This window comes from Nanorana parkeri, unplaced genomic scaffold (genome assembly GCF_000935625.1).
Source record: "Nanorana parkeri isolate BGI_ZX_2015 unplaced genomic scaffold, ASM93562v1 scaffold252, whole genome shotgun sequence".
NCBI classification, from domain to species: domain Eukaryota; kingdom Metazoa; phylum Chordata; class Amphibia; order Anura; family Dicroglossidae; genus Nanorana; species Nanorana parkeri.
The window spans coordinates 1,162,825-1,174,407 of NW_017306520.1; the positions used below are offsets into that span (position 1 = coordinate 1,162,825).

General features: G+C 44.2%; 1 protein-coding gene across 1 annotated transcript in view; it reads left to right on the plus strand.

The window, feature by feature from the left end:
• TADA2A (transcriptional adaptor 2A) overlaps positions 1–2,659 on the plus strand; it is a 33,739-nt gene extending 31,080 nt beyond the window's left edge. Inside the window, exon 15 of the mRNA XM_018556778.1 lies at positions 2,219–2,659. Coding sequence (XP_018412280.1) covers positions 2,219–2,410 — 192 coding nt within the window. The 3' untranslated portion in view covers positions 2,411–2,659. The remainder of the gene's footprint in view (positions 1–2,218) is intronic.
• The last annotated feature ends 8,924 nt before the right edge of the window (positions 2,660–11,583 follow it).

The window sequence follows — 11,583 nt, forward strand, 5'->3', positions numbered from 1 at the left end:
TATATATATATTTTATATTATTGCTTTTATTATGACTTTTAGATCTCCTTTTATTAATAAAAAGTTGCTTTCTTACTCATACAGTGCAGGACACAAGCTCTTTAGCCACTTGAAGAACCGGGGTGTATTATAGGAGAACTATGGGGTTAGGGCTTTTCCCCATAATTCTTCTTAGGGTAACGGGAGCACACAAACTAGCGTCCTCCCGTCACCCAAAGCTCAGTATACCGCAAGCTGCAGCTCGCGGTATACTGAGACGCCGCAGCTGAAACGGATCCCGACAATTATGTCTGAATCCACCTGGCTGTGTGAGTGACAGCTGGCTCTGCCTATCTAGAGCAGAGCCAGCTGTACCCGCCCCCTCCCCCGTCCGGTCCACCAGTCAGCGCTGGAGGATCGTACAGGGGCGGGGGGAATCCAGTCCCTCCCCTGTCACGGTTCTCTGTAGTGACAGGATCGAGAAGTGAGCGAGCGTCGGTATGTGTTCGCTCACTTCCCGATCTACTAAGCCAACCTGTGACAGTTTCATTGTCACAGGTCGGCTAGAACTATGAGGATGAGTGAAAATCACTCACCTCATAAATCTCCTTTTTACGCGCTGAAGTACTTTGACATCCTGGGAGCAGGAAAGGATGTTTAAAAATTGGCCACCCGCTGTTAAGAGTCAGCTGTCCGGTATTTAATTATAATGGCCGGATGGCAAGCAGTTAATCATAGATTCTGGAGAGTACCCTTCACTTCCTGTCTGTTGAAATTTCAGCAGGAAAGCAAGTGAGGGAAAAATCTCTGTAATGGAGCCCTGGATTGAAGTCAAACTTCACATGAGTTCTAACCCTTCCACACTCTTATCTAAAACTAAAAAAAGAGTTTATAACGTGGCAGACTGCCTGCTCCATCTCACGAAATGCTCTATCACTAAATACAAAAAGTCCCTGACCGTTCATTTACCGAACGCTGCCCGGGTCTGCATCCCATTGGTGTGGAAACAAACCTACCCCTACATACCTACGTATGATTTGATAAAGTCAACAATATTTACCAGATGGAAGACCTGACCTCCACTCTAAAGAACACAGAAGAGAGATTCAGATCTACTTGGAGCAGGGGCTGACTGGGAACTTTTAGCCCAGGGGGCAAGTACAACCCAGAGGCCCACGGTGCAGCAACTTGGCCCCCCTCCCGCTCTGCCTTATCCCCGCATTCTCCCTGCCCGTCTGCAACTTTGCCATCCATGTAACAGTAGTGTGAATGGTTGGGCGATGTGAGGACTCCTAGTAAGTCCATGAAAGGGGTGACTGGCTAGAGGGATGGTGCTCTCCTCCTCCCACTGGGCTCCATACATGGTTATGGCCTTACTCCGCTGCGTGTCCACTACATAGGCACTCTCACCTGCTGTAGACCGCCGCTGGCTGTCCATGCTTCTGGGCTGTGAGCTGTGGGAGGGGCCGGACAGTGTCAAAGTCCGTGTTCTATATTTTTTTTTCCGATCCTATACATTTTCTCGACTGTGTCACTTCCAGTGGGGCCGAGTCATCCGACTCAGCTGTTTTCATGACCCCCTTTCTTCATGACATGCACACCTGGAAGTAACGCGGTAGAGAAATTAATGGGTTGAGGAAAGTTATAGCACACTGGTAGTGGAGGGATGCCGCGTCAGTGCTGTGCACGTATACCACTGCTGCCACACTGGTAGTTCTGCCACTAACTCCAAGCTGTAGAGGGACTTCAAATCTCAGCACATTATACAGCAATGCAGAATAATACCACCAGCTATAGAGGACTATAAATCTTAGAAATACATTGTACAGCATTGCACAATGGCATTGGCTATAGAGAACTACTTTTTCTTCATTTGACTATCACTTCCTTAACTGGATTTATACTGTCTTGAACTCTTACTGGATGTGAATGTCTGTCTGGGAACTTTTTTTTTTTGTGCAAAATGTATGATATGTTGATCCTGTTTTTTGACACCTAGTCCGTGGTGTAATGTTCTTTTCGGATATGATGCCATCAGTAAAGATGTTTGCGATTAAAAACAAAAAAAAAAAGTTTTGGCAATAAATACACTAACACTTTACGTATGACCATATCAAGTCTACTTGGGTTTCTTCTCCTCCTCTGTTCCTAGATCTTAAAAGATTGTAGAATTCTATTTAAAGAAGAACTTTATCTTCTGGTTTTTACATGTACATTTACATATATTTTCTTTTCACAGCTCTGCCAGGTAGTCAGACTGGTCCCAGGTGCTTACTTGGAATATAAAGCGGCACTTGTCAACGAATGTAACAAACAAGGAAGCTTACGACTGGCTCAAGCTCGATCCCTTATAAAAATTGATGTTAATAAGACCCGTAAAATTTATGACTTTCTGCTGCAAGAAGGGTACATCACGAAACCTCAGCCATAACCGAAGGAACAGTCATGGCATAATTCAAAACGTTTTCTATAAACTCTTCCAAATGTTATGTATGATAACAAAAAAAAGTTGTGTTTTTAAATGTTACTAGTTACTATCTTGTGAATATGGATAGTGTCTTTGCATAGTGAAAATTGCTTCTAGAAGGTAATAATATGGCATTGCTTATGACAGTCTCTAATGCTAATGGGTTGTTAAAAGTAGCTGTAGTTCCCTCACTGACTTACCCATTAAGATGTTCATCTCTAAGCTTGGACAATGGAATACACTTGGGAAGTAGTATTTGCCATAAACATATTAAACTCATATATGACAGCTGCAATATGGCTTTTTCAATATCATCTCTGCCATTTTCAGTCTAATTATCTTCTTGAGTTTGTGAGGCAACAGCAGGTCACAGAGATGTTCATTTGGCTGGTCACAGGTATGGTTCTCCAATAGCATTCCAAGTTGTTCCTAAAGATATGTAATTCCTCCCTCTTTAGGATGTTAGCAGAGCCTTCCTTCACCAGTGCAAGGCTCCCTGGTGACATGTGTATTTGGGGATTAAATAACCTCAAACTGAGCTTCTTTCCCTGTCTAAGTGTGAACCCAGCAGTCTTACTCTACTACTGTACTCATTAGGTCTTTCATATTTTCTTTCTCATTCTTACAAAATGCTACAATAGTATGTTGCTTGTTTTGTGAATATGTATGATAAACATTGAGGAAAATGTGTCATAAGTTGTTTCATTTTTCTTTGTGCCCAAAATCACCATTGCGCCCAAACTTGTTTATGAAGGTAACATCCATGGTGCATCCAAAGAAACACATCTAATGTGCCTATCACAGTACAAAATAGGCTTACCTCTTGTGTCGTGGCATCTCCTCCAGCTGCTCCTTACAATTTTCTTGTTACTGCACACAGCAGTGTAACCTCCCAGGTCTGCCTTTTCTTAGCATCCTCACCATGGAACGCTTGGACAACCTTCCCTGATGGGGATTCGCTTTTTGGACCCTTGTAGTCAGAACCCTTCTGAAGGACCTAACACCTTTTAAGCTTTCCCCAAATAGTGCCACACAGGTGTCTACCATTGGTAACTATCGGTCACTAACAGTATGAGGCTGTTCAGCTTCAACCCTTGCTAAAGAAGTCCACGCCTTGTGTGTCACTGGGTCCTATGTCAGGGAAATTCCCCTTTCCTCCCCATGTGGGGCTTACAGGGTGCAGTGGGAACACGTTTCTAACATGGTCTCCTATTGTTTTGTTAAATACTAATCCCCCTCTGTTACCGGGGGCCTGGTGTTTATGGGTCATAAAGTCCCCGGTGTCACCGATCAGTTTGGGGATGCAACTAACTATTATTTTCGTAATCGATTGGTAAAACTGCTTGCACATTTTTGGCACACTGGCATTGCAGATCACACTGCGGGCAGAGGTGCGTTTGGGGTGCCATTGAAATGAATGGCATCGCAACCCGCAGCAGAATTTGTCAGGCCGATACTGAATTGAACCTTGACTGTCTGCTGTGTAACACACAGGGAAATGTTTGCTGAGGTGATCACTGCTGATATTAATTGGAAGAATAGGATACCTTCCAGCTTTGTGTGAATAGTAACTTACCATGATAGAAATCTGGAGGTTGCCATTGCTGTGCCTATTCTGAAAGTGCCAGTTGTATGGCTGTCTCTAGTTTCAAAGGTTCAAGCCACTGACATGGAACAAGTATGTAAAAAGTAAAATCAAAGTAGTCAGAACTCCTGATGTTCGTGCTTGTTCCAGGTTAGTGACTCTGGATTACCATGACTAGCAACAAGAAGGTCAGCAATAGGGCTGCATCTAATAATTATTTTCATAATCAATTAGTTGGCCGATTTTTTTAATTTTTTCGATTACTTGGATAAAAAAAAATATTTTATTTAACCAGTTGACATCCGCGGTGTTAAACCCCCTTCCCATCCAGGCCATTTTTCAGTATTCAGCGCTGCAGTACTTTGACTGACATTTATTCCGTCATGCAGCGCTGTACTGAAATTAATTTTATACCCTTTTTTGGGGACAGATAGAGCTTTCTTTTGGTGGTATTTATTCACCACTGGGGGTTTTATTTTTTTTACTATATTAAGGAAAAATTACCGAAATTTAAAAAAAAAAAAACAGTTTCCCCTATATTAAATGATAAAACATTTATTACCCAATTTTTTGGTAAAATATAAAAGATGGGGTCACGTGCCGCGTGCCGCGAACGATGACATATAGGCGATCGGCGGGCTATGTGAAACACCCGGTAACGGGTGTGTGCATTGATCGGGTCTTTTCTGCCCGTGCGTGCCCGCTAGGGGGCGCGCGCGAGCAGAAAAAAATTGCCGTCTGGAGACGGCAACCCGCAGATGCTGCAGTGCCGTCCGTACTCCCGGCGGCAAAAGTCGCCGGGAGTCTGTTTAAACAGCCCCGATGCTGGCGACGTACACTGTACGTCGTCAGTCACGAAGGGGTTAAAATACACAAATTGAGTGTTGCAAACAAAGTTTACTTCAGAATAAAAGGGGATGCACATTTTTTGCAATCGCACCACACTGGAATGCATGGCATTACAGTACCACATGTTCCAGTGTGGGTGATCACGCTGTGAGGGGAAGGTGCGTTTGGGGTGACATTCAAGTAAATGGCACAACAATGCAATTCCCACAACAGAAATTGTCAGGCCGCAACCAAAAATGACTTTTCCTACCTTTTTTTATTTTTTTTATATATTTTAATAGTTATATGTATTATATCAGACATTTTAATTAGTTTCATCGATTTAAAATAATCTGAATTGCACATTTGTCCTAGAATTGTTCTCATTCTGGTGCACGCAGCAATACCTGACGTGTGCAGGAGGGATGCACGCAGACAGCAATACAAACCTGACATGGGTTCTAACACTTCACCCTCTATCCAAAATGAAAACAAGTTATGGCTGTGCATACCCTTTAACCCTTTCACTGGCCAGATCACCTGCTCTCCACCTTTTGACCTCAGCTGGCCAGACCATTTTGCAACTTATTCTTTTTTTTTTTTTAAATGATATGTGTTTACTTACAGTTTTCAGGGTTTGTTAAAGATGGAAAAGAAAAATATCAAGCACTGTGATGTGTTGTGTTATGTGCACTATAACGTGTGCCTGCTGTGTGAATGGGCCCTCAGTCTGTTTAGTTTGAGTTAATGTGTAATTTTTGTGGGGGGTGGGGTAGGAGATGTTTAAGTCTAGATCCACATCTATGCTTCTTGGTAACGCACATGCATTGTTTTACATGTTTATGCACATTAACTGCATTGCATTAAGGCAGTCAGTTCATCTGAATGTGCTGACCAACGCAAAGAAGTCTCATCAAAGCACACTGGGATTGCCTTGTCATCAGCATAGCATTGTTGGGAAATCTCATCTGTATTCTCAGGAGATCTCAGGGAAATGCATTTTCCTCCCCTGAGATGATGTGCATAGTCACATGTGCCAGAAATCCAGGAAGTAATAGGAGAGCTACTAATCTGCTCTTAGTAAACATGGCCACTGTCTGAAGACTGGGGACGAAAAGAGAAATAAGGTATGCAAAGAATACAGAGCCGGCAATTATCTAGAAGTATGTGTTTGTCATTACAACACATTTCTAAATGTGTATTTGTTGTTATTTTAAGGATATGGGTAAAGGTCCGCTTTAACACTAACTACTAGAGCTTAACAAATCCTGACCTCTCTAGCTGCTTGTACTGTGAAGTAATTCATTTGCATAGATTCTCACAACAAAAACTCTAAAATCAGGTTTCAGTGTGTTTTTAACAACTTGAAAGAAAAAAAACCTGCTGTGTGTTCACATTAGATGGCTGTCAGGCTGCCATTATTTTGCTACTCTAGAAAGTAAAATGGCAAGAACTAAGAAGTTACAGGGCTATTCACAAAAGGGTGAAAGAGTTTGGAGAAGGCAGGAGAAGTGAACAATCTAGGACAGCATAGCTGAACTGGAAAGTGAGCTGAATTGGAGAATTTTTCCAAATCAGCTATGTTGCCCTAGATTGTTCACTTCTCCTGCCTTCTCCAAACTCTTCACCCTTTTGTGAATAACCTTGTATGTGTCTGTGTTGTAAATGTTGAAGAAGAATTTATTGGCAATGCCTATATCTACAGAGATGAATGAGACTTGCTTCAAATTCAAAATTAATAATTTAGTCCAATTAAGAATCCAGACAAGGTAGGTTAAGTGAGAAGAGGTTGTGAATGTAGGGACATTTGTTTTTTTCTTCTTTCTTACAAAAGGTAATTATACTTTATTTTCATTTGTTTTAAGTGGCAAAAGCCCTGTACCAAAACAAGAAGTGCAATGCTCACAGTGCCAAAACATACCATGTGCATTGAGTGGTTGTCAAGCTGTTGTGACAGTACCATCTATAAAAATTCAGCGTTAGATCCCTGTAATATCCATTTATCAATGCACTTTTGATACGTTTGCTTTGTAACATACACAACATGCAATTTTTACCCTGAATGCTCCAAACCAGTCAATTACACATTGGTGTACATTGGATGTAGTGCACTAAACATTTTTATTAACAGCGATTTGCTTATAAAAAAAAAAAAAAGCTGTTCTACACTTTTTGTAATTTGATGCGGTATGCCGTGTATTATAAGTACATGCTAGATTCCCAGAAGGGGCATGTAGACAGTTTCTAGGATGCACAAAAATATTAAAGCCCACTAAGGAGGGTCAAACAAAATGATTTGCAGCTACCAAACATCTCCTTTTAAGAGCAATAGGAAATCTTCTCTTTCTTGGAGTACTGTACAGGACACCAGATCTGTAGTCTTAAGATGGCAGTATAACCCATGGTTAAGGGGACTGGAGACTGAAATAAAGCTGGAAGTACAGCCCTAGTATAACTCCTCCCACTCCCAGCAAGCCTCCTTTTTGTAGCAAGCAATGGGAAGATCATAAGGAACAGAAGGGATGGACCCGTGCCTTGTACTATACTCCAGAAAAATTATTTTATAAGTTAATAAAAATTTCTGCTTTTTTAGACCGTACAGGATACAGCTAAATGATGGGATGTATAAAAGTAGTCCAACTGAGGAGTGGGCAACACAGTAACCAAATACTAACAGGCACAAAGAAGGCTTGACAACTCAGAGAGAAGCTGGAAGCACCTTACATCCAAAACTTGCAACAGATAAGACCTAAACATCCACCTGGTAAAACTTTACAAAATTGTAAATGAAAGACCAGGTGGCAGCCTTACAAATCAGGGAAACAGATGCCAGATGCTGAAAAGCCAAGAAGCACTAACAGATCCAGCGGAGTGCACCTTACTAGCAAATGAAGAAACCCTACCCTTCAGATCATAGGCTTAAGTAAGGACTTGTCTTGCCACTTAGGAATGAGAGGCAGCAAGCTACCTGTGGGAACAAGAGGGACAAAGATGGAATCCCATTGTTGATAGGAAGCTGTAGCAGAGAGGTAGGCTCTCGCAGGACATGCCACAGAGAGTAGAGTGAAACTTCCTCGGGATGCTTTGGGGCAAGACATAAGGAGGGAAGGACAATGTCCTGGTTGAGGTGGAAGGAAGAAACCATCTTGCGTAAAAAAAGGCCTTGGGACTGCCTTATCCCTGTGTAACACAAGGAAAGTTTTTTTTACAGGATAAGGCTGCTAACTAAAAAACCAACCTTGCGTAGGTGATAGCAACGAAATAGGCTACCTAAGGAAACATCCCTCAGGGAGCAGCTTTGGAGGTGGAAAAGCATAGATAAGACCTGACAAACCTGTCCAGTTTGTTGTTGAACCTGGATACCAGAAGGTCCATGTCCAGAGTCCCCCAGCTGTGACAGAGTGCCAGCAACACCTCAGGGTGGAGAGACCATTCGCCTGGATCCAGACTTTGATGACTGCGGATGTTGGCCCGCCAATTATCTATGCCTCAGAGGTGCACAGCAGTCAGGGCCACAACGTGTAGTTTTGCCCAAACCAGGGTCAAGTCTGCTTCTTTTTGAGCTGCATGACCTCTGGTGGTTGATGTAGGCCACTGCCATGGCATTGTCTGAATGGATTCTGATTGGGTGACTTTGAAGATGAGAGGTCCAATGAAGAAGGGATAACCAAATTTACCTGAGTTAAAGAATGTTGATGGGAAGCTATGCTTTCTCCAGTCACCAAGTCCAGTGAACTTCCCTGGCTCCAGCACCAGATTGGAAAACCACTATGTCAGAGAGGGCCTTGAGGAGCTGGAGAGGTGCATAGGAGGACCCTCATGCAAAGGAGAGTGAAAGGGTGGTTCCTAGTTTGAAGGGTCAGGGCCTGTTTGCAGAAGGACAAAAGTTTGTCCTGGGGAAGAAAGACCCTGGACAGGGTGGTGTCCATGGAGTCACATCCAATGCAACTTTTGGGAGATTGAGGCTCCATCTGAAGCTTTGCAGAGTCTGCACCATCATTTGACATTGACTGACAGGACCTGGACTGACTAATCCTTTAGAAGAGGATTGTTCAAGTAACCCACTATGGGTATACCCTGAGAGCAAAGCAGAGCTAGAACCAGGGGAAGTACCTTAGTGAAGACTAAAGGGGAGGACAGAAAACTGGTAATGTTGCGTTCTCACAGCAAAACTCTGATAGCTTTAATGAGGTGGGAAAATGGGGATGTATACGTAAGCGTTCTTAATGTCCACAGCAGCCAGAAGATCCCCCTGTTAAAGGCAGGCAAAGACTGACCTGGAAAATTCAATGTAAACCCTTTGAACCTGCAGGAATCTGTTCAAAATCTTCAGATCCAGAGTAGGACAAATATGCCTCCGTTTGCTTTGGGAACAGAGAACAGGTTTGAATAGAACGCCTGGAAACGTTTCTCGACAGGTACAGGGCAATGACCCCCTGAGAGAGGAGCTGTTGCTTTGTCTGTCTGCCAGCAGAGAGGTAACCTAGCTTTTATTGTCCAATCACAGTTTGTGAGCAGTGAGGTGATCAAGCTGTATTGCTTAATCTCAGAAAAGTCAGGTCACTGACTTGGCTCTGCTGTCTGGTAGAGATATTAAAACAATTATCAGGACTGGATGAGAAAAATAAAAACCCTTTGGAGGCTAAATTGCCTTTTATGTGTATTTCACCATTCAGCTCCAGGACCGATTTTATAATTGTTTGGTAAATACAAGGCTGTTTCATGTGTTTTTAGTGTGTGTTCTGCCATGTATTTTGCCAAATTCTGAGTTGATATCCTTATTCCGCTTCATATATTTTGCCTCTTTTTGCTTGAAAAAGTCTCTGCTAATCTGCTTTGCCAGGGGTAGGCAACCTAAGCACTAAGCTGGCCTCATACACACTAGGCGGCTGTATTTAAGCACAAGAGAAGTTATCTGGGAAGTATAAACAACTGTATGCTTCCAGATCACTTTTTCCTGTGTTTAGTTGTTGCTGGGCTTAGTTGTGTTTACATGCGTCTAGCGGTGTAATACTGGGATAAACTGTTCTGGAATGCAGACATTTCGAGTCTGGGTAAACGCTTCTGGAATGAATGCACCTAGATGCTGCTGGACGTCTAGGTGTGCATTCAGTCATAGAAAAGCATTACGTTAGTCCAGATGCGTTTAGAAATGAGCACCAAACGCAACAAATGCACTAGAGGTGTGTTCAGTTGCTCAGCCGCTAAATTTTAGCACTGCTAACTTAGCACTTGCAGCGGAAGTGAATGTGGATGCAGAGTGCTGAGTGTGAGGGAGAAGGTGGGGGACAGAGCACCAGAGGCCATTTTAACTGTGGGCACACCTTGCAGTGCTGGAGAAAGGTGCCTAAACCCCAAAGGAGGAATTAATTCAGTGAGGGAAGCTACAACATAATGTTTTGGTGGGTGAGCACAGAGGCATATCTACCGCGAGGCAAACAAGGTGTTTACCTGGAGCAGCACTTTGCAGGGGGGCAGCATTTTTCACCCCGGGCAGAGGGAGACGCTGCTCGGCCGGCAGAGGCTGCGGCCGGTCCAAGAAGAAGCATCGGCAGCAGTATGTGCCGGGTCTAGGCAGGGAGCAGAGAAGACACGGGGCTGATGGGACCGAGGGTGATGCAGCCCTGGCTGGCGGAGGCTGTGGGTGGCTCAAGGAAGATGCTTCAACGGCGGGGAAGCTGCAGGTAAGAGGAGCAGCATGTGTGCAGGGAAAGGGACCCTGCCCAGCCCACCTGAGAGTCTCTGTAGAAGGTCTATGGTGGGCTCTGGGGGAGTTTGCTGGGACTCAGGTGGGTGGTGCAAGGTCTATAGTGGTATGTGCAGGGTCTTTGGTGGTCTTAGCCTGAGACCCTGCAGAGCCCACCAGGGATCCGTTACAGCCCACCTGAGACTCCGGCTTTCCTGCAACACTAAAGCCGCATTCACACTGCTTAGAGTCGGCCCGTACGTTCACAGGAAGGACAGGTACTGCGTACAAGTACTGAAACCCACACCGCTGTGCAGTTCGGGTGAGCATATACGGCCGCGTCCTCCCATAGAGAAGAACAGGCTGCTGCGTACAACCACACGCAGAACTGAACGCGCCTCTGAACTCAAAGTTTTACAACGTAGTGTGCACGAGGCCTTGGAAGAAAAGAAATGCCATACTTATACAAAGATTGTGGTTTTTCAGAGCCCTAACGCAGTAAAATGCATGTTTTCCATGCTGAAATATAAACACTATTTATCCATTGGTAGGAAAGCTCTTTCTACAAGTGCACACATTTATCTTGAAAATATATTGTTTATAATAAACAATTGAATATTGTTATAATAAACCACTTCCCATGTTCTCCCCTTCCAGTGTGTACATACACCGAGGTAACCTCCTCAGCAGACAGGTGACGTCACGGGCAATGTGAAGAAGGCCGCTGTTTGGGTGACACATATTTGGGATAGTGGCAGTGTCATGATGACAGCCACGCCCCCCCGCCCTCCTTCGCTCACTGGGCGCTCGGACGATGTGTGTAGGCGCGGCCCATTCCGGTCTCCCATTGGCCCGTCCTGAGCAATCAGCGCCTGAGAGCTCGCCGGTTCCCGGGGCGGGGCTACAGTAGAAACGCACTGAAGTAACCCCGATCACACCACTCTTCTGCTGAGACTGACACGCAGGGGGCGGGGCTTGTGATGAATGGAGGCGGGCCTACGGGGGGGTATTAACCTGTGCCAAGTCGTTTCTTTAGCA